The sequence below is a fragment of the Haliaeetus leucocephalus genome, unplaced genomic scaffold (genome assembly GCF_000737465.1).
Source record: "Haliaeetus leucocephalus isolate CR32 unplaced genomic scaffold, Haliaeetus_leucocephalus-4.0 Scaffold577, whole genome shotgun sequence".
Classification (NCBI taxonomy): Eukaryota; Metazoa; Chordata; class Aves; order Accipitriformes; family Accipitridae; genus Haliaeetus; species Haliaeetus leucocephalus.
The window spans coordinates 6,926,318-6,953,189 of record NW_010973013.1 but is presented as its reverse complement, the minus strand read 5'-3'; the positions used below and the strand labels follow the sequence as shown (position 1 = coordinate 6,953,189).

The following is a 26,872-nucleotide window of genomic DNA, read 5'->3' as shown; positions in this document are numbered from 1 at the left end:
GCACAGCGAGGTGCTCTTTTGCCAGGAATTTGGCAGGTTATTTGACCCAATCTTTAAGACAGAAAGAATATGCAAAATTGTCTCAGCCTTAGGGTGGTTCTGAGGAGTTTGCTTTCCTTTTGCTGCCTTAAAGCAAAAAGGTGATGTATCAAATTTTGCCAGGCAGATTATTTCTACTAGGAGGCGCTCGCTGACCTGGGATCGGATGGGACTCTCCACCCGCTTTCAGATGCATCCTCAAGTTTGCGTTATCCTTAGCTTAAAACACCTCACAGCCCAGGGAACCACGGTGCGCCTGAGAATCAGATGCTGAGGCCATTCCCTCTTCCCAATTTAGGAAAGTGCTGTTTGTCAGTTTTCCAAATTTATAGATAATTTGACAGTTTATCTTTGTTGTTTGCAGGAGTAAGTGCAAGAAGCAAAGGCATTCCGTAAATTTAAGATCAATGCGTTAGACCAGTAAGCAGACTGAAGTCCAATAATGAATTATTCAATATTCCATGCAAAGGTTCCTGTAGCGAGGTGGGTTGTTTTTGGTGTTTTTTTTTTTTAGCTTAAAGGATACTTATCGCATACACACTAGATTTAAATAATTTGCAAAAGCTTTTATTCTTCTTTGTGTATGTGGGACAAATGCAAGCATTTGTCAGTGATTTGTCAGCATCTCAGTGAGATTCCTGCATGTGCTTTTTGCTGGCTTTGAGCCTCAGTGTGAAAAATGTCAAGACCATTTCCGAATTCAAGAAGCATTTGTAGCTACAGTTTATGGTTTATCCACCATCCAGTTAGATTTATTTGAGATTATTTGGTTTTGTACGATTCACACTCAGTATTTTTTATTGCTGCATTGCGTTCCTTGTGGTGTTTGTAGTTTCTGGAAGGCTGTGCAGTGATCTGAAAGGTGCTGCTAGTCCAACAAGGCCAAAGGCTGGAAAGAGCTTAGCACCGGGTGCTTTTATTTCCACATCCTCTTAGACCTCTGCATCCTTGCTCCTGGCCACACTACAGAGTGGGGTAGCTCCCTCCAGCTGGTTTCATGATCCACCTCCTTCCTCCAATGTCCTCAGCCCCACTTCCCTGCAGAGAGAGACTAGGTGGACAGTAAAGGCTCTTTTATTGACAGGTCGGAGCACGGCTCAGTTTTGCAGTCCTACGTAGTGGCTGTCCCACGGGGACCCTCACTTCAGCAGAGACTGTAGCGGCATGCCCTTGGGAGCACCGATTTGTGGCGGCCCTTTCACTCTGGAAGAAAAGGCATGTTTGGGCTGATGGACAGAAGAGCAGGAAGCCCGACGGCCCCGATCCCCACCGGGCTGTCCCTTCATCCACTGCCACCCACAGATGGGGAATTACGGGCAGCGGAGAGGGATGCCCCCCGCCTCTCTCAGCAGACTCCATGTGGAGGGCAGGATGGAGCTGACTCACTGCGTCTTCTCGATGTCCTCGATGCCCTCAGGCAAACGCACGTGGAGCGTCTCCGGGAGCAGGAAGGCCACCAAGCCACAGCACACTGCTACGCCACAGTACGTCACCTCGGGCAGAGACCTCCACACCTCATCCAGCAGAAACACAAGTGGGGCCAAAGCCCCGCCGAGGCGTGCCATGAAGGAGCTGTACCCCATCCCGTTCTGCCTGGAAACGTAGGGCACCGTGGTGGTGCAGAGCACCGCAAGAAAGAGATGGGTATTTCTTTCATATCAGACCTTGGGAAAAAGTGCAGACCCTCTACCCCTTCCCTCTATTTTTATATAAGTGCTGAAGCCTTTCCCCCCTTAGGTTTTTTTCCTCTGCCAGGCTTTTTCTAGGTTGTTTTTTCTAAATTTCTTTGTATCTTCCTACAATGGTAATATTTCCCAGAGAGCAACCGTAGCTGCTGTGAGAAATAGATTTATGTCTATTATGAGAAAGAAGCTGCAGTTCCACGCTAAAAATACCTGCTCTAAAGTTGTTTCTGCTTTAAATGTCTAAACCGCTGAGTGCATTTTCTACCCATCCCTCTAGTAAGTCCTTCGATCCGCTGAGAGCAAACCTAAGTCCCTCCTTCTCCCAGGTAGTTCTAGGCAGGTGGCATGCACTAGAGATACCGGTGATACCTTTGGTCCTGCTGCAGCTATAAGCCCAGGAGAGCTTGGAGAGGATGCCAAAAATAAGACCTAGGACCTATTCCACTTGCTAATTTTTGGGGAATGGGTGGCATTTCACACTGACAAGAAGGATCCCAGGACCTACGTATGTATGTGCAGAGTAAGTACTGCAGAAGGAACCAATGTTTTTGTCTTTATCTGTCAATGTCTTTGAGCATGTAAAAATAAAAACCAATCTGAGAAGAAAAGTAGCAGATCAGTGTGCCCACTTCAGTTTAAATATGCATCATTCTCCACAGGCAACAGACCAGTGAAAGTTAAAGGACTACATGGCAGAGAATGGCACTCTCGGTAGGGACGGACAGAGGTGAAGTAAGCCATGAGGCCTGCTGTAATCCATGAGAGTTTTTTCAGACTTTCACAAAGAAACCAGTGAGGTGATTCCCTCCACCAGTATTAGCTATATCCCAAACTATGCTGATGCTAAATCTGGTTTTATGTCACCATTACCTGGATATTGCAAATAAGCTCTCTTTTTCCTCCTGAAAGGCTAGTTAATTGCTGCTTTAATATAATCTGAAGTCCAGAAGGCTGTCAAACATGTGGTAGTAGGTGTCCCTTATAAAACTTGGTATTTCAAATTATTGTTCTGGGGGTCTTTTAATGGTTATTGGCAGATTATCATAGGGAACCAAGAATTTACTAAGCACAGTTGCCTTATGGAGTTCAAAAATCTTCCCACACGGAATACTCCTCACCTTTCTATACATCCTCCTGTCACCATAACCTAACCACACATAACCCAGGTAAAAAAAAGGGTAGCTTTCCGCCCCTCTCCTGTGAGTATGTGTAATCCCTACAACCTTCTCGAGGCAAGGCATCAGTCCTGCAGGCTAGCCAACGGCATGTCCTGCTGTGCTGATGTGGAAGACCTGAGGGTGATGTCCCACCGAGGCTCTGGTTGTGCATTGGGGTGAGCGGTGTCTCTTACCTCAGTACAGTGGGGTAGAGCTCACAGGTGTACAAGAAGGCGGTAGTGAACGCAGCTTCTGAGAAACCTTTGCCCATAATGGCTACTGCAGAGCGCAAGGGGGTGAAGGCTAGGAGGAAAGAAAAGACATTTATGACAATGGTCAAAGAGCAGCCTCTAGGAAGAAGCTTCTTGTGGCCTCAGGTACAAGAAGGAGGAAGGTTCAATGCTCCTACAGACAAAACAGGGAGCTTCATAGCCCTGGAGCTGCTGCCTCCAAAGTCTGGACCAGTAAGTTCGGTAACTGTTAGCCCAAGTGGGAGCTGAACTGATGAAAGGATAGGTTCCAACATTTCCAGCTGGACAATGTCTATAATAAAGATAGGCACTTCACCTTGCCATCACTGGACCCTCACCAGCCGCTTCACGGTGACTGGAGATCATGTTGCTACCAGATATTAGGGCTAGCCCACATTGGCAACCTTGTCCCACAGTTGCTCTTCTAGGAGGAGGACATCTCCATACAGAATTGCCTGTGGGCAAGATCTACGCTTCTCCTTCTCTAGCACTGCACAGAATGGAAACCTCCCCTCTAACAAGTACTGCGTATAGCAGAAGAGAATCTTACGCTTGGGAATGACGATGTTGGCTCCTATGCATAGTCCGGTCAGGATGAGTGCCCACGCCTGACTCTGCCGTCGTCCAACTCGATTCACCAGCACGTACATGATCATCTTGGCTGGAATCTCAATGAAGCCAAAGACAAACTGGGAGAGATACATGTTGAGCCCAAAGCCAGTTAGGTTCATGCTCATGCCGTAATAAGAGAAGGCAACACCAAACCTGCAAGGAGTGTGTGGAGATGGGGCTTAGGGAAATCCAGCTGGGAAGGGCAGGACAAATCCCCTGTGCAAAGTGACACTGCTTACCACAGAGTCCCAGAACACAGAGAGATCTTCCGCAGGACTGGTGTCCTGAACAAGGTGATGTAAGTGTAATTCTCTCCTGGCTTTTTGTCTGTTGTCATCTTTCTGAGGTCCTGGGAGAGGCGGAAAGAAGGAAATAGCTCAGCTGCTGTACATTTAGGATCCAGACATGAAACCCTAGACAGGCTGGGCCTATGTCCTTCCCAGCTCCATCAACATCTTGCATTTTCCATACGTTCCCATTGCAGAAAAATTATCTGGCTATACATTATCAGAGGCATGTCTTCCTACAACTTTATAGACTGCTTACCATTTTAGACCTTTTTTTTCTCCCATGGCCCCTTCTCCCCTTTTACCTACATACCCAATGTGGCCAAAAGGGTTGCAGAAAAATGGCAGATCGTCATGGTGTCAGCAAAGTCAGCGTTGGCCACTTCCAGCGTCTTCCCCGTGTGGTCGCCTGCCGTTGTGTCAGGTCTCAGGCAGGAGCTAACAGTGAGCTGTGTGCTTTATTCTCATGAGTGCATTTATATAAAGCGTGATTATTTATACTCTATTTATATAAATACAAAGTCAGGCACTGAGAAGTGAGCCCTGCACATAAGGAAGAAGGGAGGGCTTATTCACAAAATCTTTTAGCAACTGAATTAGGGGTAAGGACCAGGAGAGTTCATAAGTTCTACTCACTGGCTGAGATGCAAGAGATCCACACAATTACAGGTCTGTAACGCAGGCAGCTATACCTAAGCTAGTTGCCATAGGCTCACTGTGTAGGTAATGGAGATCTCCAGTGGAAGGGATGGAGTCATTTTATTCTAGAGCAAACAGCATTTGGTCAAAAGGACCACGTGCTAGCCTCCATCGGCTATTCGTTAGATTGCAGACTGTAAAGGAGACTGCAGACAGTGATGATGTGAACACCTAATGTTGGGAGAGATTAATTCCTCTCAGGACAGCTTTGCTTCATCATGTCCAAAAATCATCAGCAAATGCAGGACAGTTACAACTGATTGGGTTATGAATCACAGGAAACCTTGAGGAGAGAGTCTGTTTAACTAGTTACATGTGTTCTCAAATCAATATCCTCTTCAGAGAAAGCAAAGCCTTGGCCAAAGCTTTTGCATAAACGCTTAATCCCAGCCACTGAGCTGCATAGGGAACCTACAACTTAGATGGATGAAGAGGTCCCGCAGCAACTTGGACCAGAGGCTCATCTTCTCCAGTGCCTTGTCTCCAACAGCATCCTGCAGTGGAGCCTGCAGAAGAGCTGGGCAAGCATGTAGAGATACTCCCCTAGAAATGGCACCACCTCCAGCCGTTCAGGGACTTTCTGAAACAGATGTGGTGTCTGGTCTGTCTGTTTAGCATCTTGATGATCTTTTCCCACATTATCTAGTGGTTTGTTGAACCCATGTTTTTCCTTTTATTTCTGTATACTCATCTCTGGATCTGGTAACTTTTGTTAATGCTGCAGTATGGCAAGTAAGTTATATATTTTTTTAAACTGTTACCTTTTTTTTTTTAACCTTTTTTCACAGACAAATAATAAGTCTTTTCATCCAAATGCATAAGATGAATCATAGCACTGATAACAGACTACTTCTGCAATGCTGGGAATTTCAATATGAGATTCAAGTTACCCTGATGGCAGTCTGTCCTCTCTTTAATTTGCATGATTTGCTATTAAAATGGGGAACAAAAGACATTAACATGGAAAACGTCTTCTAGTACGTATTGTTAGCCAGATTTCTCGGGATGTGGAAGGACAACTGGGAGAGCCAGAACAGCGAGAACCCCAGGAAACTTAAAATGCACATTAGTCAGTGATGGCTGTGGAACGAGGAGGGTGAGGGAATCTGCAGGCCTACTGCATCACCTACAATTAAGACAGTGCTGAACAGTTATGGGGGCTGGGGACTTGTGGAAAAATCTAATAAAAGAGAAATCCCAGCCCAAAGACCTCTCTGGTTAAAAGAATTGTACAAAATGAAAGAAAACGTTAGGAAAGGGGAGAGGATAGCTCTAAGTAACAGCATGTTTCACTAGGGAAGAGCTAAGATTTTATTTCTAATTGCACACTATTCTTTGCAGTTTTTGGATGAGTGACAAAGCTTTTCATACTGAAAAAAGAATTTCACACTGAGAAATTCCTTCATCAGTTCTCTAAGACAATGCTATTAAACCTGAGCGTATGTCAGTAACGTGCTGTGCAATCATCCAGAGATTATACGTCTTTCAAAGTCTTCTGAACTAAGGAAAATCAGTTGTTACCTGAATAAGTCATCAAAACACACTGATGCCTAGTCAAGTCAATTAAGCAAACTTGAATCAGCTAAGTCCATGTTTGGATATGGACAAAAAACCCCAAGTATGTCCTTATAAACCTCACGAACCCAGCAAGGAGTCACAGCTGCAAGTCTTTCTCGATCGTGGTTCAGTGGTCACAGTATGGTGTGACTTGGTGCAAGGCTGTGATAGTGGGGAAGCCCCAGCTACGTTTCCTAACCCTAAGAATGAGGGTGCAAGCCCATGCCCTTCCTCATGAAGCACTGCACTCTGAAATACAGTCATCAGCCAAGGCTGAATGAAAAAGGTTATAACTTGTTATTTTTACATATTTAGTCAGAGCTACTGGCTTAAAGGCAAGGAAGAGTCACACTCAACTCCTGTGTGCCACAACCTGTAAACTCATCATTCCTCACATGATTAAACACCACTTTTGTGTTGTAAATCAAAAGGGCTAATTACCTCTTCAACAGATATTAAGAAATTGCTTGTGCTGGCCGGGATAAGAAAGCATCTTCACTCCATCCTTTACACCTCTGGGGTCAAGCAAAAATGGATTCAAACCAGTGGGTACATGCTTACTTTGCCCAACACCTCACCCTTGCCACGTTCCTTTAAAACTGCTGGCAGAGCCATGACTGACTTGAGTGCAGAGCTTTAGCCAGGGGAAGAAGTTGATTATGCCGAATGTTCTTTACACCTACATTCACCACTGGGGCACTCTGGCTGACAATCTTCCAGTTTCACATGAACACCAAACGCAGCCCAAGGTGGACTAGCTTTTGCATTTTTGGAAAACACTACATGCAGTATCTCAAATGTAATACGAGAGAAAATATGCTAACTACACGCTATTAATGTGCATTTGCTTTCTGCTACCACTGTACCAACACTTGGCAACCGCTATGGCAACCAAGAAGGCAAACACTGAGCCGCACAAATTGCTTGTGCACCTGCACACTCACCTCCCTGCTATGGGAGTGATGCCTCTGCCTCACTTTTTCAGGCTGTGCTTCTCTCTCGCTGCCTATTTAGTCCAGTGCATTGAGGCTTCTTGTCATGGCAATAATGAATGGAAAGACACTCCACCTAATGAAGGGGATTTCTGGCCCTATGGGAGCTGAGCTGCTGCTTTATCTTTAGACGTGGGTGTAGCTGCTTTCTAGAGTAAAATGGAGCATGGCACCCTGTGGACCACAGATCACACTGCAGGCTGAGAATTGCTTCAGGTATCAAACAGCAGTAAAACATAGAGAGAGAAAATGGGAGAGGAAGAACATGTGTCTAGATCTTCAGTTTCTCACCTCTGGTGAGACAGCGAAGTCTTTCCTTCCGTTCATTCTTGCACATCTAAGCAGATGCCTGTGAGCTCGTTTCACTTTGCCGTTGGCTATGAGCCACCGGGCAGACTCTGGGACCCACCTGGAGCAAGGAGAGAAGACAGAGTTCCTGTTGGCACTCCATGTTTTCCACCCCACATACATGGCCCTGGCCAAAAAAAGGGGATCTTCTCTATGCGACTTCAACTTCAGCTAAAAATAGCAACTGTGGTGCATAAGAGTAACGGGACACCCTTGTTACGTGTACATGGTGTTCTACCCTGAAAGGATACAGTCTGCTAAATGAAGTATGTCCAGCCAAAATTTTTATCATGTGATCTTTGATCAAAGCTTGAATTTTCTGAGCTGGTTAAAGTTTCAAACTCTTATCATTTAAAGTTGGCCCCGGAGAGTTTATATTTACAGATTCATGCTTTCTGGGACGCTTTAAACTTTGAAATTGTAGGATATAAAAAAATGACTATGTGGAAAGGATTTAGTGAGCTCTATACTTAATTAATTGCTAAACTTGTTTGTTTTTCACAATAATCAAAGCCTTCTGCACAAGACAGTCAACTGGGGTCTAAATCATTGTGGCTGCGGCCCCCAGTGAAGTATCCATGCTAGTCATTGAGTGACAAGGGGTGCTGTACTGCTGCAGAGCTAATTAGCAACTCTAAGAGTTCTGCTTAGCAGACCCTTGTAGGGTGGGAGTCCTGTGACTCTTATTTTTCTGTCTGTTCCAGCAAAAGATCCAGCACTTGTCATAAACTAGCATCTGCAACTCCTTCTCCTTGGACTTATTTCTAATCTTGCATCTGGTTGCAATTGATGGCCACATGGCCCTGTTTGACATGGAGCTTCCCAGGCCACAGTGCAGCCCATCTGGCCTAGAGGGTACGTGGTGTTTTTTCGGTTCGCATAGCAGTCAGGGTTCAGAAGACATTGGAAATACCCCAGAGTGGCTACCTCCTGCTAGAGCAGCCAACACCTACCTCCCGCTACCCAAATCTGTCCCCTGAGAGAAGTAGAAAACAGAATCTGCCGTTCTCATGGAGACTTTCAGCTGAGCATCCTGTGCAGTCAGTGGGAGGACTTACAGCCTTGAAGAAGTATGTGGGTATGAGGTCTACTGAGGTGACACAGTTGTCAAAATCTCTCATTGGAGTCTCCCACTGGAGTGGCCCAAGACCAGACCACTGTGAGCTGTTGGTGATTAATGCACCCTAAATCAGGTTACAATAAAACTAATGAACAACTGCTGTCACTATTCAAGCAGTAGCTGAAAAGGATGTGTAGAGCAAAAACATTTGCAGAACTGGTCTTCTGGAAAATTTTCAACTGCTTCCCATAAGCTTATAACCCAATGCACCTTGGGAAATAAAAAGAATGAAAGATAGCATTTTGCACTCATTGCCACCATCTCCAGAGTATAGTATTATGTCTTTTGGTTGTCTAATGTCTCAACTGAGTTCTGACATTGTGTCAATGATATCTACAGAGCGTGCTAAATTAGATTTTGATTCCATGCTTCAGGGACTTTTAATTATCCAACAATCACTGACCTCTTGGGTGCTTCAAGTTTGATCAGACTACAGTATAATTTGTTGGAGAACCAATCTCCATGAAAGGCATTAACATAAGAGAAAAAAAATCAGCTATCATGGAAAGGGTGGGTCCAAATGTATCTGTGAATTTCAGCACTTCCCAGGACTCAATTTTTTATGGCTGGTTTTCCTAAAAAACAGAGCAAAACAACTCAAACTAAAAAAGTCAGCAGAACACATATTTTAGTTATGTTGGACTTGATCAGCGAAATATCAGATGTTACTCTTTGCCAGAAACCCCTCATCACCAGTGAAACAAGACAGCTTTTTTGAGCCATTGATTAACAACAGCATTCGTTCATATCCCATTTTTCATAATTATTATTTGAGATTTTTGTGCTAGATCTGTGCAGCTATTTAATCTACTGCTTCATGCTGATGGACAGACATAGCAAGCAAGCAAACCATAGTCTCTAGAAGCCTCTTTGTTGGCCTCTGAAAGGCACTTTAGCATTTGGATATCACTTTTTCTGCTCAGCGATTCTGCATCTAATTTTGAGGCCCATGTGTCTAACAATCAGAGCTTATTCTGCATTGTTTCCAGCTACAGCTTCCCAGCACCCTTAGAGACACGTCTGTGATTTCTGCAGTGTGGTCCAGCACCACACCGATGTCCAAGAGGAACTAAACAACCACCTTAAGGTGGAGGAGACCCAGGCCCTCATTTCTGAATGTTTTCAGTGGGGCAGTTGTGGGAATACCTGGTTGCTTATTTCAACACGGGACTTTTGTCCAGCCAGGAAATGGAGCTGTTTATTCAAAGGACTGTTTTGGATCATTGAATAAGTTGATCCAATACACTTCACATTACAGTCACAGTATCAGTGAATCGACCCTGTATTCTAGTCTGTGTTACTACATGAAAAAAAGAAAAAAGAAAACTAGTTTCTTTGATTAAATAAACCATCTCCCATTTTAAGGCTAAGGACATATCAGGCATTTCTTAAATAACGCTACAGGAGGGAAATAGCCCACAGAAAGTGGATGTCTGTGACCCATCAGGATGGTTACACAGCTGAGAAAGGCCATGGGAAGTGCAGAGATAAATGCACCTGACCTAGCCTGCAGATGTCATTGCCTCGTATGGAAAAATTGGTACCAAAGGTATCCTCCCCAATGAGGTGGGGACAGAGGATGGATAAATTATTTACCTTGAGCCTACCAGGGATTAAAGACAGGGATCTGGCCTGGTCCTGCCTCCCTTTATTTGGATCTCTTTTCTTGCTCCGAGCCACGTCTGACAGTGCTTGCAGCACCAAATTCTGCTCCTTTTTGCTGCAACCTGTCGCCCAAATGCCTGGCCTCGGCCCCAGTCCTGCCTCCTCCTTGTCCCCAAAGCCATGGTGCTTGGCTCGTTGGAACTGCCACCCCTGGGCAATCCGAGTGCGAGACACAGACGAGTCCCGCTCCTCTTTGGGTCGCTGGACCCGATCCTAGGATCAGCATTGCAACTTTTGCCCCGCTCACAGGGCAGAGGAGGCAAATCACAGCCCGCTCCCATCCCCACCAGCCGTCCGGCTGTAGGTCGCTGCACTCACCACAGGCAGACGATGCTCAGAAGACACGGTCCCGTTACGGCCACTAATAACCAGCGCCATTCCCGCACCAAGTACGCTACCGCGGCCAGCAGCATGTTCCCGATGCTCCAGAACATGCTAGTCAGGATCCCGGAGAGGGTGCGGTGCTCGACATCCACCCACTCCATCCCTGCAAGAGGGAGGCAACGTTCAGGTGGGATGCACAGGACTTCTCCAGGAAGGGGTCTGCAGGGCTTTTTAACAAGGGCAAAGCAAGGTAATGTCCCTGGTCTTCTCCTCCAGGAAAGTTCACTGTTTGGCTGACATTTGGCACATTTAAAACGTTCATCCACAATGGTTAACCTCTTGCAAAGCTGTAAGCAACTAAAATAAAGCCTTAAAAGAAGAAATACTGGACATATAGTAAGAAACAGTGCTCAAACCACCTTAGGTTATACTTTTTTTTTATCCCATTCAATAGCATTCAAATGGTCTTCTTCCTCAAAGAGACAATTTTTTTTCCCTAATCATCTTGCCTGCACAGTTTCCTCTTTCTCTGCTCACTCATTATTCCAGATTAAAGAAATATATTAGGATGAATTGTCACTCATGTATAATCTATCTGGAGTAGGTAAAATGAGAACAGATGGTGGTATCCTTGTTTGTGTGTGTGAACTAAAAGCCAATTTTCATGCAAAGATCTGGACATCTTGCTACAACCTCTAACAATCAGAGATGTTCCTCCCAAGCTCTACTTCATCTTGCAGGCATCGATCTTTATAACAATAAAAAATCATAGCAGGCCTTGGGATTTGTCAGGTCTCATGTGGACTTTTCCAGTATTGAAGCCATTTTAGCTTGATTTTGGATATATCGGCAAAAATCCTGGAAATTTTTGCTGCACCTGTAACTTGCCCTTCAGTACAATGAGTCTTGCCTAGTACATCCCCACTGTATCTACAAAATCATCCAGTGCTCTTTTGGGTACCCTGAAGTTTGGAGCTTGTTTTTATTATATAATTACCTAAATTCTTCAGCTTTGGTTTTGCCTAGCTCTGTATGATTGTTTTTTTGTGTGGTTCTTTCCCCCCACTCTTTCTAAAAATACAGATTGGGAACGTATGAAAACTTAGCAAATTCAAGACTGGGGAGGTAGAAACATCCTGTGAATGACACACTGTCCTCCTCCTGCTGAGGACATGGCAACGCTGATGAATTGTCTTAGCAGCGTGTTTGAAGGGTGAGAGCTCAGTATCAGAGGAAAGGGGTAGATACTTTATGGCTTTTATTGTACTACTGATGATCCTTAAGAGGAATTGGGTAGCATGGATTGCAAGTGTTTATGTTGCAACAGAAGTACTAATAAGTGGTTGTTATAGTTCAAGTAGACTGTTAAAGCATTAATTAGACTAACAGAAAATTGTCATCGTTGGATCCTCCCAAGTGGGATGTTCTTTTGGCTGCCTGTAGTGAAACCGCATGCATAGCAATTCCCAAACTCCTGTTCCTACTAGCTCTGCCCTGTCTGGTAGACCAGTCCCTACCTACCCGCTGCCTGTCAGAAGTCCCTGTGTACAACCGGGCACCCACAAACCCCCACACACTCACCCAAAGGCAATACAATAAGGGAGACGCCGCTCAGGGCCACCCCGGTGAGGGTCCGCGTGATGGCCAGCATGCTGTAGGAGACGGAGGCGGCGCTCAGCATCCCAAATACGACGGCGCACACAAGCGCCAGCAGGAGCATGGCTTTCCGTCCGAACCTGTCACGAGCACACGCTGGGTTACAGCGGCTGGAAACCTGTCCCAGGAGCAGGGTTTGAAACGGGGCAAAGCAGAGACTCGAGAAGAAAAATGAAAATATTGCCTGCCCTGCAAAAAGCCCGAGATGCAACACCCCGGAGAGGAGGAAACAGCTCTGCGTATAGCCGGTGCCACAGTGGTGTGGTCCGCAGCCTGCCCGCATGAGGCTCTCCAATGGAAAGAGCAGCACCGATCAAATCTATATATCGCGTTCCCCTGTCCAATGCCATCATCAAAAGCAGTGATTTCAGCTTGAAACCCCATGGTGCTGGCACACCCTGCTCCCTCCGATGGCTGTCCCCATGCCTGGCTCAGCATGTCCTCCTCCCGTGGTTCACTCAGGACCAGCCACTCGAGGAGGAGAGAACCATGACACTTTCACCGTGATCCTTGGAAAGAAAACAAAGATCCCAAAGGAAAATAAAAAGAATCCAATTGTCAGCCCACACGTGCAAATAGCCCTGATGTCCTAAGGGGTCTATGAGGAATCTGCTAGGAGTTGTTCACCAAGGGGTTTGGAAGCTGTAGGACCATCTTACCCCTGGTGCAGAGTCCTGTGTGGACAGCATGGAGAAATACAGAACATCAAATGCACATGTATGTACATAGAGAGAGAGAGAGAAATAGGCATATATGTATTTCTACACAACCTATGAAAATCTAAAAATCAAAATGGAGCACAAGGCACCAGTCTTCCAATGAACATCAGCACTGCATTTGACGAAAGCTTAGGTTCAAACCGGAGTAGTGAATTAACCCTGTCAACAGGTAATGTTCAGTCTATGGGGACCGAAATCCTGGTCTGATTCTGGCATTAGGGCTCTCTTAGTGGTCACCTGAGAAGGACGGTGGCAAGAATGATTGCTCCAGGGGAAAAAGTGATGTGCTGGGACATAATGCTGCAGTAACATTCTTAAAAATGATCATAAATGACTTCATGCAGCAGCTAGTTAATGAATCTGCTGGAGAAAAAACAACTTGTGGCTTGGGCCCAGGCAATTTGCTGGATCTGCTTTGAAATTTAAGCAGAGACACTTTGCAAAAGTCATCATAATGCCCCTGGGTCGGAGCAGCAAACACCCAGAAACACACCAGAGCTGGATTCTGTTTCCAATAGGGTAACTGTCTAAGAAAGAAGATTCATTTTTCAAGTGAAGATTTTTCTTGAAAATACACTAAGAAGGATATAAAACCATAAGATTCCCTGCAGGGTGTAAGGCAGCTATTTATGGACCCATTACTAGACTCTCTCAGCAAATGCATGCCACCTGCTAGGGAAACCAGAGGCGAGCTGGCAGAGTGAACTGCAGGCTACAGGGAGGCTGCTAGAAATAATGCTGTTCAAATTGTCTTCAAAGGGAGAGGCAGGAAAGCACAACCTCTGAAAGATTAAATGTAGAAAATATAATAAAAGGAGGAAACTGCACAAGCCTAAAAATTAATAAAAAATCCCTTTTCATAAATATCCCAATCTGGAAGTCTGCCAAAGCATCATACAGCCAATTCAGTACAAGGACAAGGTACAAAAGGAGTGTTTGGAAAAGAGCAAACAGAAACAATATATATATATTTGCATATATATATATTCACTGTGAAGGTTGTTGGAGGGTTTAACAGGGTACAATTTGTCAGTAGAGTTGTTTTCAAATCCAAACGTCTGTAGAGGCTTAGAACAAACTGAACCTGAACTGTAGCAAAATGCCAGGACCAGATGGTTTTCACCCTGGAGCACTAGAGGTGAAATCTCTGCATTCCTGTTAGCACAAAGAAGTGGGACCTCTTCTCTGTTAGAGAAAAGGAAGGCTGCTAATGGGCCGTCAGCTTTTAAGGGGTCTTAGGAGAGATTTGGGGCATGACACCTGAGGTTTATCAGATCTGCCAAATTTACTGCAACCATCTGACGCTCCCATCCAGTCAGAGCTCTTTAAGTGCCTTCTGTAATTCTCCACACTCAGATCTCATCTCTACCAACCCGGCCACTCAGCAGCACCTCCCCACTCGCTCCTTTTCCAGTAATTTATAAATGTGCTGAAAAGCACACAAATCCAAGCACAGGTCCCCACAGGTCTCCCTCCACTGTCTCGACTGAACACTTACATCGCCTCTCTCCTTCCTGGCTTTTAATCAATTATTTAGTCACACAGAGACCTTCCTTCTTATCCTAGGGCAGCTCAGTTTCTTTAGGAGCCTTTGGTAAGGAAACTTCTTGAAATCTGTGTAGATGGTATCTCCTCTGTTCACATGCCTGTTAGGACGTTCAAAGAAATCCAGTATGTTCGTAAGGCATGGATCTTTTCTAAAACCCTGCTGATTCTTCACTAGTGTGTCATATCTACCCATGTAGCCGCTGATTCAATCTTTCAGAATAGTTTGTACTAATTTGCCTGGTACAGATAGATGTCACGCTGCCTGGAACGTAGTTCCCGAGATCTTTTTTGGAAACCAGTTTGAAACTGGTTTGATGCATGATACTTTCCCAGCCCTCTGCTGTGGAGGTCACACAATGCCAACAGTGTTCCAGCTTTTTCATCCCAGATTTCCTATGGGGCCCTGGGATGACCACTCCCTGCTCCTGGCATTTTACTGGCATTCACCTGCTGTATTTCTCTATGCCGCTTTCTATCAGCTTATTTCAAAGCTCCAGCTCCAACACCTGCCCCTACACATTCTCCTGCTGTGAACACAAACTCATTTCCGTCTCACACTACAGCCTTTTTATTTCCAGATGCTCCTTTTATGCCTCTATCTTCTACTGGCTCTTCCCCCTCACAATCCATTTGAAAACCAAATTATTTTTCATTTTGCTCTAGCAGAGACCTTCTCATCTGCCTTATTTTGTCCTGCTCCTTCTCTTGCTTCTAAATTTCTTTCCCTCCAACTGTGCTATAAAAGCATTTTAGATACAAAGCCAAGACACACAGTTTGAAGATCAGCCAGATGTCTTGAGTCCTTGTAAAAGTATACTGGTATAAAAAAGATATAGATGCAAAAATTCCCATCAGCAGCGCAAAGTCTCTGGGAGTTTCATATTGTGAAGCTGGTTCCCCTCTGCCATGCAGTGATTTTGTAGCCTGTTGTACCCTAAAGGTTTTTTGCTCCCGGAGGAAGGAAATCAGGAAGCAGTTTCCTGTGCAGGAAACTCAGTTATTAAATAATGAATAGCATACAGTGAAGAGCACATCCTGATTGCATGCCTGCACTGCGTATTCTCTGCTGCTTGCAAAAATATTTAATTTCTTAATTGATGCCCTTTCTAGGTTATTACTCAGATTTTTTTCAGGTTTACATTATCACATTCTAACATTTAACCACAGAGAGCAGATTTGCTCCTGCTTTCCTTGTTGCCTCAGCTCTTCCTTGAGGAATGCCTCCCTGCTTCTAATAACCTCCTTTACTCTGCTTCTCTAGTAATGACAGTCAGGTCTTGCTTTCCCAAAACTCTTTTTTTTTTTTCAGCTGTAGCATGCATTTGCTCTGAGCCCTTCACTTGGGTGTCCTTAGCCAATTTCCATGTAACTTGCAAGGAGTTAGCTCTTGTTTTGGTTTTGTTTTAGCCACCTTTCTCCTTTTTGAGGCAGTTGTCTTTTCTGAAATTGGTTTCATGGACAGTGGATTTTTTTCAGTTTTTGCTGTTCCTGCAGCAATACTGACCACGGCATTGTGGTCATTGCTGCAGTGCATCTTACTTCTAACCAAGGCCAGAGCTGCTGCTTTGGTGGGCTGCTAACTGGCCAATCCATGGAGCATTTAGCCCCTGCATTGCTTCCCAGTATGACTTTAACCCAATTTTCATGTGAGAGGCTGGATTCTCCCTTTACAATTGTGTTTTCTCCTTTCTCTGCCCCTCCGATTGCCTTTTGCGGGTGACAGGTTTGTGAAGTTCTCATCATGAACCTGAAGCCCTGGAGGAACAGCTTGAAAAGGGTCAAACCTGTCTGAAAGGTATCCGAATACCACGGCCCCCATTGTAACGCCGATGAAGAAGAAGGTTGCAGTCGCCTGGTTCAGTCCGCGCTGCTCGCATACGAGGTCCCACTGAAACACAAGGCCAAAATGACACTTAGCGCCCAGTTGCCTTTTCACACCCCTTCCCTCCCTCGGTCAGCTATCGTGTCTTGCAATTTATACTGGCCGAATCTGATTGAGGGGTAGAACCCTGCACTAAACTGCACATAGGACAGTGCCAGAGTCCTGAAAAATATAAAGTTGCATCTCACAAAACTCACGAGGCCTCCCAGTTATCTATCCCCACCGGGACAGCCTCTCTGTGGACACTTGTTGGGCATCAGAAAGTTTTCCTGGGTACTGCTTATCATGGAGAGTTCCCCCTTTTCTTCTCCTGACCCCTGCAGTAGCTGCTTTCAACCTGCCCACGTATACGTCTCTCCCAGCTCCCTCTGCCATGCTCCTGGGACTGCCCTGCTGAGATGGGCATTTGCAGGGTGCCACACTGCAGCGAGCTGTAAGATGTGCCTCAGCCTTCATTAGGGAATGTCGTGTTGATATCCAGTTACTCTTGCCCTGACTGGTTTCCTTTGAAGTTGTCGATGCAGGGAGGAAGGAGGGCAGAGCTGAAGTCAGACCAAATACTTGGCTCTTGATGCTAACTTACTGATTTCTTACAGAGAAGTTGGTCTAGACATTGTTCCTAATTAAGTTAATGAGCATCATTTTAGTTTCTTGGAGGTGCAAACGTTGCTAATCATTACAGAATGCTGTGGCTGAGCTGCAGAGTTAATTTTCTATATGTGCAAACTTGGCAAAACTTGATTTAATCATCAACCCAGCCTCGCGGCCTCTCTGACAAGGCCAGCCAGACCTTCAGCAACCTTTCTTGCTGCAAGAGCAAAAGAGCCCAGAGAAAGCCCTGGCCCCTTCACCGTGCCCTGAGGCCACTGCACCCGTGGGTGCAGCATCACGAGGCTCCATGCTCAGCACCCACGCTGCAGGGTACCTCCCCTGCTTTTTCCTCCAAGGGTGCTTTACATCTTTCTCCCCAAAACAGTGCAAAAATAAGGTCCAAGCCTGGGCACATCTGGCCCTCACCTCCGTGCCTGCCAAAAGCAGGGGTGGTTGGGTGGTGGGGAGGAGGCACCAGCTCTAGGTTAAGACTTAGTCCTGCTCTCACTGAGACAGTCAGCACTATCATTTCCAACCCAACCGTGCCCCTTTCATCTGACCAAATTGTCCCATTCCCTAAGACCTCCTGTGATTTGGGCTGCTTTTCAAGGAAGGTAAAGCATTAACACCCAGAGGTATCACTGCGGGTCCTAGCAAAGTGTTGCAGAAGGTGGGTGGTTAATGTTTGATGGGCAGGGACCTTGGGCAGGCTCAAGGTTCTGGCTGGCCAGCATGTGGCATCTCAGCGGGAGACCCTTGGAGAGAACATTTGGCTTGACAGCAAGAGACACTGGTGGTACAGAAGAGAGGCAGCACGATCTTGCCAGAGATCGGTGAGAAGGAGTGGGCAAGGGAATAGAAGTTACAAAGTGTTTGGAAAATCAGGAAAGCAAGTCATGGGCTCATACGAAAACCTGACAGGGTGCAGTCCTGTGCAAATGCCATGTGGCCCAAGCAGAGAAAATCCTCTATGTGTGTCTTTCCCCTGCATCCCCCCAGCCCCCTGCCAATCTCTTAGTCACCTGGAGAAATTAAGATGCTTATAACGAGAAATGTTGGCTTCTAACTATCAGTCTGAGCAAGATGATGATGATGATTCTACTACTACTACTACTACTAATAATAATAATAAAAAAAAATGTTGGCTTCTAACTCTAAGATTGAGAGCTTCCCCATCCCAGGAAATCTTCTCTAAACAAGTCATTTCCACTGGTTACAATGCAAAGATTCCCCTCTGATTCTGTGCAGCAGGCAAACACCTCTCCATCTGCTCCTCAAAACTCTAATTTCATTTCGGCTAGGTCACAGGCCAGGCGTTACCTGCGTGGAGATGGTGGAGGTGAACTGCGAGTGGTCATAGACCCATCCATGCTGGCACTCCTGGATGATGGAGTTGTTTTCTGGTTGCAGAGAGGAATTGAGCAGCAGGTGAAACTGAGGCTGCGAGAACATCTCACAGGACTTGAAAGTGCCATCGGGCTCCCGGGGGATGCTGATGAGCAGAACTTCCTCCGTGGTGAGGTTCACAAATGCCTCTTGGTGTGGAATTGCACAGTGATGAGAGGGGGTAGCAGCAAGAAAATTGTGCAGCAGGAAATGCATGGGAAGGTTCATTCTTGGAAGGCAGAGGATAAACAGAATCAAAATCTGGAATTTGCCAAAGCCATCGATTTCCAGCAAGAGATCCTCAAATTTCATTTTTTTGGTGGAGTTTGCTTATTCAGAGCAGCTGTGTACTAAGTAGCAGCAACATGAGCTTGAAAAGCGGTCTCTGTCCTTGGAGCTCAACTTCCCATGGCTTTTCATATAGCCACTTCATTGGACTTTGAGCCCTTGCTGAAAGGTTGTCAAAAGTCAAGATGAAACTCTCCATTTGGGGTAGAGCCAAAGAAATTATCCTGGGTGCACACAACATCTATTTCAAGTGGACCCAGCACAAAGCGCCTTCTCTTTTCTCCTGCTGTGGTATTTGAGAGGGTGATCCGCATTAGGAAAGCAGGCTGTGGGAAAAGTGCTGTGAAAACAGTCGTTTCTAGGTGGGGGATACCATGCAGCATCTCAGGTGCTGCAACAAACTCTATCTGGTGTGAGGTGATCACCAGCCAGCCCAGCTGGACCATAGGGAGAGCAGGGTTGACCCACTGTGTAGGGATGCCCAGGGGCACCAAAGCATCAGCTAAGTGGTTTTTTTCAGTATGGTTTGTGTCAAGTCATGACCTGGGAGCAGGGAGTATGGAAAGAGTGAGAGGGTGCCCAGAAGAGATTGAGTCTCTGGATGGATGCAAACAGGGAGGGGAGCACCCTGGGGAGAAAAGGTGAGCTGTGGGAGAGGGCGACCTGCTCACCAGTGTCCTCCAAAGGATGGAAAAAGTGAAAGTGTTTCCCCACAAAGTCCCTTTCTCCACTTTGGGAGAGTGCTTTCCCAGGCCACGTACAAGGCAGTGATGAGAACTGCAGTGCTGGCACGCAGAGAGGCTGGTCCTGCCTCGTTAGGGACCATGACTTACTCCTGCAAGGTCCCAGCCACGTGCCGGTTTGCTCTGGGGACCGATGCAACAGCCGAAGGAGTGAGTGTGCAGCCCCTGACAGGGCCACCGGTACCGCTGCCACCACTGTACGGGGTTCTTGCATCATGGTTCTTCCACTGCCTGCTTCAGGGAGTGGTTTCCTGGAAGAGGTGGGTCTTTAATGTGAATTTCCACTCTTCTCATGCTCTTAACCAAGAAAATGAGCTCTTTGTTCAGCCAGAGCCACTGCAGAACAAGAATGGATGGTGCATCTGAGAGGCTGAAAGGTGGCTGGTCATCAAAGGTGTGTAACACACAGTTGTATATCACACAGCTGCTGGGCAAAAGCTTTCATCCCAGGGTGGCACGGAGCAGAAAAATTGCTGAGTTTTTTGGAAGAGTTATAGAAACAATGCCTGGAAAAAGCAGCAACTGGGGAGATGTGGCATCAGAGCTGGCACAGCTTGGTTGACACAACCAACATGATTCAAAGAAGAGTCCCTAGTCAATGAGCTAGGCACAAAAAAAAAAAAAAATCCTGAAGTGGCAGCTCCACGTACCCCAGGCCTGCCAAAATTGCCAGGAGGTGTACAACCTTCTCCACAGCTGGCAGAGACCTGGCTGGAGGATGACTGGCACTTCAAGACAAGATAGACACAGTTCCTGGCCCCACAACTGAGCAAGCTTAGGAAAAGGGATGAGATTAGGGCAGTTAAACTGGAAGCAGTGGGAGAAGGGGCTCTACCCTGACTGTCTGGAGAGCCTGCAGGACCCTTTCCCGCAAGTCCCTTAACACCCTCGCCATGTCTGCATACAAACCATGGGCATGCTTCCCTTGCAACAAGCGCTCCAGACAGGCTGGCCCCATGGAGCAGCCCCTGGGGATAACACATCCCAGATGGTCATGTCCCAAAAGTTTCAGGGAGCAGTGCATCACGCAGCAAGCAGGGGCAGCACCCCGTTGCCCATCCAAAGGCTACAGCCCCTTTGCAGGGTGCACGTGAAGCAGCACAGTTACTGACAGCTTGCTCCAGGTTATCTCCTGCTGTATCTTCACACTCTGTACCTCTCTCCTCACAGTCTGTGTCCTCCCTCCTCCACCAGCGCTGCAGTCTTGAGAGTTTGTGGATGCTGACGTGTCGTCCTGAACCTTTCTCCGAGTTGTCGTCCTGGGACATGCTCTGCTTTAAAGCAGCTCTGGTTTAGTCACCCACCTAGAAAGCGGTGACTTTTGGTGTTGGGCTGCAGGCACATCAAGAGGCTGGGTGCAGATAAAGTTCTGCTTTATTAAAAAAAGCTGTCCGCTGCCAGGCGCTGCCGAGAGCTGCCTGTCTGCGCTGCCTCGGCCGGTGACTGCCTGCCCTGGTCCCTGCAGCAGAAGGCTAGCGAGAAAGGGCTGTAATGCAGCAGGTAGAGATGAGGAGGTCCAAAAAAGCTTTTTGGAGGGCCTCCTGCTGTGGCTGAATGCCCAAACTGAGTGTCGCCCAGATACTAAATACTGCAAAGGCGCAAAGCACACTGAGCAGGATAACACCATGCGCTCAGGCTTACAAGGCAAAGGATGCCATGCTGTGACCTTAGGAGCTCTTTGCTCTTTTCAGCAGCATTCCTGGTCGCCCATGTTTAACTAATGCGCTGCCCCAGTCTTTGCTACGAACCATTTTGGTGGTCATCCTGGGACGAGCATGGAGGAAGCATACAGGAGTGAAGCAGGGACATCTGATGACGCTGTACCTCCAGGGTTACAGTTTAAGCTGAAGTTGACTAAAGGACAAATTGTTTTTCTTCACCACTGATCTTCTGAGAGCAAGGAACAGAAACTCTCACTGATATGCTGTTGCATATTTACACTGCAAAGCAGCTCCAGCCTCCCCATCAGAAATGAGGTTACGGGTCACTGCTCTGCAATGCCTGGGGCTCTGTTGTTCATACTGCAATTGCTTCAAATGTGCATCAGTTGATTGCTGTATTTCTCTAACCCAAACATGCTCATTTAACCAGTCAGCAGATTTAGTTAATGACCACCATGTGTGCAAACGCTGTGACTGACTATGCCCTACCACCTGATTAATTAGACCCAGGACCTGACTCGAATGGCTTGGACTTTCCCGGCAGCGGTGAGGGTGGGTGGACGGCTCTGCTGCTGCTTTCACGTGTAAAACTGGAAAGAAGAGTTTACTTTTTGCTTCACATGTGTACAATTTTCTTTCGCAACCTTTCTTTCTTCTCCTTGTCGGGATGCCAACTACTCTTTGAGAGGGAAGACTGTTAAATGACTCAGTCACTAATGTGCTGGCTTCTCTGTTTCAAGCAGTAATTTCGTAACACCTTGTGTGGAGCTGTAACAGGCTGGATGGTGAAAGTAGTGAGGGAGCTGATTTGCTCCTTTAGCAATTAGAGCCACCCCACGGGTATCCCAACCCCTGCAGGGTAGCGGGAGATCTGATCAGTTGTTGCAGGTTGGTGCTTAAATAGTAATTTTCTCCTATTGGAAAGCTGTAGATCCTGAAATCCTCCCTCCCCTCCGAGTTATGCCTGACTGCCATGAAAATATGTGTCCACCAGAGCCAAAGAGCCAGACTAGCCTTGCTCTCAGAGGGCAGAGCTGTCTCCATCTAACTGCAGCTCACTGCAGGCTGGGATGCCTGCAGGAGGGAGATGAGCCACAGACAGGGAGTCTCCTTTTTCTTCTATTATGTGCAAAAGCTGTTTGGACAGTGAGGTCCTACGAAGTTGGCCAAAGTCAGCTGAAGATGCCTGCAGTGTCAATCTAAGGTGCCCCATACTGCAGCGGTGTGTCCAAATACAACTGGTTTTGGTCAAAGCTTCTTTTCTTGCCTATCAGAAATGTGAACGTTCATCCTGCTTTAATGAGAAACAACGACAGCCACTTCCATGTCTTCTGCCACGTGTGATCATGGGTCCACAGCCAGCGCTGGCCTCCTGTCTGCTCCCTAGCCAGACCCTGCAGACCTGCCCTGTGCCCCTTCCTGCAGTCACCTTGTGGAACTATTTTCTTTACGTTTTCATCTCACCAGTGCTATTGGGAAACTGTAGCAGGGCAGAGATTCAGCCCAAAATATTAGGCTGCATGAGGGAAGGGCAAGCCCAAACTACTCCTTCAGCCAGGGAAAGAAAGACACAGCAGGAATGGGAAGTCCAGCCAGGATCAAATGTTTTCTGGGGTGAGATACCATCTGACTGAACCACCGTCACCTGCAGAGGATAATCCCGTGTGAAGTAAAATGTTGCCAGGGAGCTCAAGACACACACGTGCTGGTTCAGGGAGCAGCATGAAGAGGGGATGAGCCAGGAGCCCCAGCGCTGGCCATGCCCTCCCCAACGGGGCACAGACCCGTGGGGTCTCAGCACGGCTGGTAGAGCCAAGGGGGGGACAGGGTCCATCGACAGCCCCAGACACAGCGAGGGGATGAACCAGGACCAGGGTCCCTCCGGAGAGCCCGGTCCGGAGCAGGAGAAGGGGCTGGAGACAAAGCTACAAGGCAGGTCCATGGTCCGTGCAGCAGCCAGGGCTGGAGATAGGGACACATCTAACCCAGCTCGGACAGGCATGGGACACCCATGCCTGAGCTTAAACGAAGTCCTGGGCCAGAAGGTGCATGGATGGCAGGTGCAGGGTAATTAACACCCAGTGGTGCCCGTGGGGCCCTGACACGCTGTATCTTAAATGAAGTGCCAGGGTTTTACATCAAAAAGTCATTCAGTGCTGCCTGGGGAACTTGGAGCAGGCTTTAGCACTGGCTGGAAGACTATTTTTGGAAAGCTTGTGCAGACAGTAAAGGTGTGGGAGTGAAAGCACGCACAGTCACACACTTTCTTCCACTGAAAGAGGAGATGGGGAGACTGGATGCTGCGAGTGATTTGTAGGCAATTACTGAGTGGGTGAAGCGAGGTCTGACACTCGCCTTGCTGGCGTTTCTCTGCCCACGTGGCTGTGTGCTCATCACGTCCCAGTGGCTCCACAGCTCCGTCCTGCCCTCCCTCCCCCTCTCGGGCAATTCCCAATGAGTTCCTCCCCAAAAGGAGTAAAGAAATCCGCAGAGTGTCCAGGGGAGCTGCCTTCAGCATACAGTACCAGAACTGCTCCACCTTCCTGCACTGATCACTTTCCTCCACTAATTACCTTCCTTCCACCAACTTTCTCATTTAAACCTAAGCATCCCCCAGCTCCTATCTTGGGTGACTTCAGTTTTTATTTTTCTGCCCTGTGTTTAGGTCAGGATCCTCTGTGCTTTGCAGTTTCAGCAATACAGGAACTGACTCAGGCTTTGACCCCTCAAATCAGCCTGTTATGCTCTGCACCTCCACCCCAACCTCGCAGCATTATTTTCTTTGTCTTTGAGCTTTTTTCATAAGTAATGAAACTAGTGTAGATGCTGTGTTTGTTGGTCTCTAGGTGCTCTCTGCAGCCAGACACATTTTAGCGGCTTCCTTGAAGCTACAGGCTTGACGGACCCTTTCTCACATCAGCGGTCCTTGGGGTTGGCTGACTCTGGAGCCCCACTTTGAGAGTCCATCATAGCTATCCTCTGACATTAGAGGGTAGATGAAGGCAAGGCCAGGAATAACAAGCAGGAGCTGTGTTTCCTTGCAGCACAAGCTTCCCTTGCAGTGCTGAGGCACTTGCGTGGCTTGCCTTGCCCGCACTGGGGCTTTTCTCATCTCGAAATATCTCAGGGTGGCTGCGTCAGATCTGCAGAAGAAAGATCTCTGTGCCCAAAAGCCTCTTTGGTTTTTCCAGCTATATCAGCTGGTCCAAGAAAAGATATTGCCTCCTCTTACAAACCTGTCTTTTCATATTTCCTGAAACTGTTCCAGTAAGAGCAGCCTGTTTTAGTTTCTTTCTCCACTTGCCTTCTCACTTGACAAACGCAGAGTGCCTCAGCCAATGCTGTACCCGGCACCTTGCATCTGACAAATTCCCCTTCCAGAGGACCTCTCATTTCACCAACGAGGGTAAAATGCCCATCCAGCAACCCCTCCTGCTGGCAGCCAGTCCATGCAGTTCTGAACTATTTCTCAATTTCCCAGTTGATGCTGCTCAGCTTTAATTTTCGTCTGCCTGTTCCTGACATGGACTTTAAGGAGCTTCTTAGATCCTGGTGTTTCTTTCTGTGGATTTAGATTCTGTGCTAGAGTCAACTGTGTTTTCTTTTGGCTATAGGAAAAAGAATAAAATCTGTCATCATAGGAACATCTTTCCAAGGGAGCACTTATATATATATTTTTTTTTTTCTTCACTCTCACCAATTTTTCACAGCTGAGAGGAGCTGATGGTGTTCTCCTGTCAGATTGGTGTACCCAAAGAAGACTAAGCTTTCTGCTGCTCCTCATTGCTCCTTTAGGGATTTCCATGGGTTACTTTCTTCCAACCCAGCTTAGTTGTGTCCTGGGGCTTGGGGGGAGGTTGGCAGCTCTCACCTGTGAACAGTGCCGCTCAGTGTATAAATGTGGAAATAGTGTTCTGGGATGTTTAGTCAAATACTGTATATGATTAGCTATGCAATGTAAAAAAAAAAGGAAGCCACCATATTTGCCTGACAAAGCCATCTTCCAGAAAATCACATTGACTGGTACAGATATAATCTTACCCTGTAGTTTTTTTATCATCTGAAATCTCAAAGCACTCATTGGGTGTGTTAGACCACAATGATGCTAGCTGAGGTATTTTACCATATACTCAAATGTTTCAAATAGGTATTTCAGTCTCAACCACAGTCATGAAATCAGGACAAAGTGAATTTGAATTTCGTGTCCTCCCCATCTCCTCCTGCTGCTGCCTGGGAGCATTAGTGCCTTGTAAACACTATTTTAATCAGTGATTTGAGCCACATTTAGATTATTTTTAATACCTAACCATCTTCACTGGCTGGTGGCCACACTTATTCCTGCCTGCCCTCCCCCCTTTTTTTTTTCTGTCTTTTTTTTATTCATGGAGTTGAATATCATTTTACTATTTGTTCTCTGCAAAATCCAATTCTTCTTTTGACTCTGCTTGCTTTATTTCTGCAACATTTGATCTCTGCAATCCATATCAGTGGCTGATGGACTTGCTTTGCTCATTTTTTGTAGCAGCGAGTAAATCTGCTTTATGAATTGGATTGCATTTATCATGTCCTTTAAAATACGTGTTAATGAAGTGGGAATCATGGCACAACTGCCAAGATACTTGCTGTCAGCCTCATGCTTGCTCCTTATGCCTTTGGGATGGCCAAGTGGGACTCTATGGGGAGACAGTTTCCTGGGAGCATCATTCATAAGAGCAGCTGAGCCTGCCTGGGGGTGACGTGGGCAGGCTCCCGTCAGCTGGAGCCTGAAGCATCACCAGATATCAGTGAGCAGACACCAGCCATGCTCCTGGATCCAAGAGGAGACCTAAAGAGACATTTTCACAGGACTTGGGTGTGCTGCAGACAGCTGGCTGCAAGCCAGGGAGCCCTTTGAAAACACTGGTGGGAGCAAGCATGAAAAGAGAGATCTCACCACACAGTGAGCTGGATGAAAAGCTCTTTATAAAACCTTTAATTGTTACGCTTCCTTATCTAGCAGCTCTCAGTTTCCTTCTTTTTGTTTCTTTTTGAGGTGCAATGATGTTGTTCTAGAGGTACAAAGTTTTTTTCATGTTGGCATGCTCACCTGAGGGAAAAGGCACTAAGAGATCCACCTCAAAGCACTCAAGTCCTTTGTGTCATGTTCAAATATAATCATCTAGGGAGCTCTTTCTGGGGTGATTTGTGTCTTCCTTCCAAATATGAACTCCTGATAGTTTTTGTTCCTGTGCTAGAAGTGAGTCAATGTTCATGTTCTTCAGCTCTAAATCCCATCAAACTCATCAATACAGTGAGTTCTCAGAATTAAAACCTGTCTTTTGACATAGTCTGAAATGTAAAACCCTCAGGATAGAATCACTACAGCTGGTCTAAATCTAGCACGTGAAACAGCAATGCCTCTTCCCTCAGGAAATGATCACCTCCATGCTATCTCAGCTACCAGGTGTTACATCCAGGAATATTTGGGTCCTACCTCACCAGCAGGATTTGTGAAAACCTCCCAGGCATTCATCTTTCTTACTAATAGTAGTAATAGAAATAGTTCTTCTTCCCAAATCCTTGGATAATGGCCACATGGTCATTATTTGGACATTGCCAGGATGTGTCCTCTCCCATACTGTCTGCCATCCTTTCATTTCCATCCCTCTCAACCTCTGGCCTG

The 26,872-nt window shown here is 46.6% G+C and overlaps 1 protein-coding gene across 1 annotated transcript; it reads right to left on the bottom strand.

Annotated features, from left to right (window-relative positions):
- Window positions 1–1,178: 1,178 nt before the first annotated feature.
- SLC22A7 (solute carrier family 22 (organic anion transporter), member 7) lies at window positions 1,179–18,911 on the bottom strand. Its single transcript, XM_010577807.1, has 10 exons — window positions 18,453–18,911; window positions 16,444–16,547; window positions 12,318–12,472; window positions 10,731–10,899; window positions 7,571–7,688; window positions 3,984–4,093; window positions 3,683–3,897; window positions 3,076–3,184; window positions 1,426–1,632; window positions 1,179–1,242 (listed from the first exon to the last, which is right to left on the bottom strand). Exons 1-10 carry the CDS (start codon window positions 18,828–18,830, stop codon window positions 1,179–1,181), a joined length of 1,629 nt encoding a protein of 542 aa, XP_010576109.1. The 5' UTR covers window positions 18,831–18,911.
- Window positions 18,912–26,872: the final 7,961 nt, after the last annotated feature.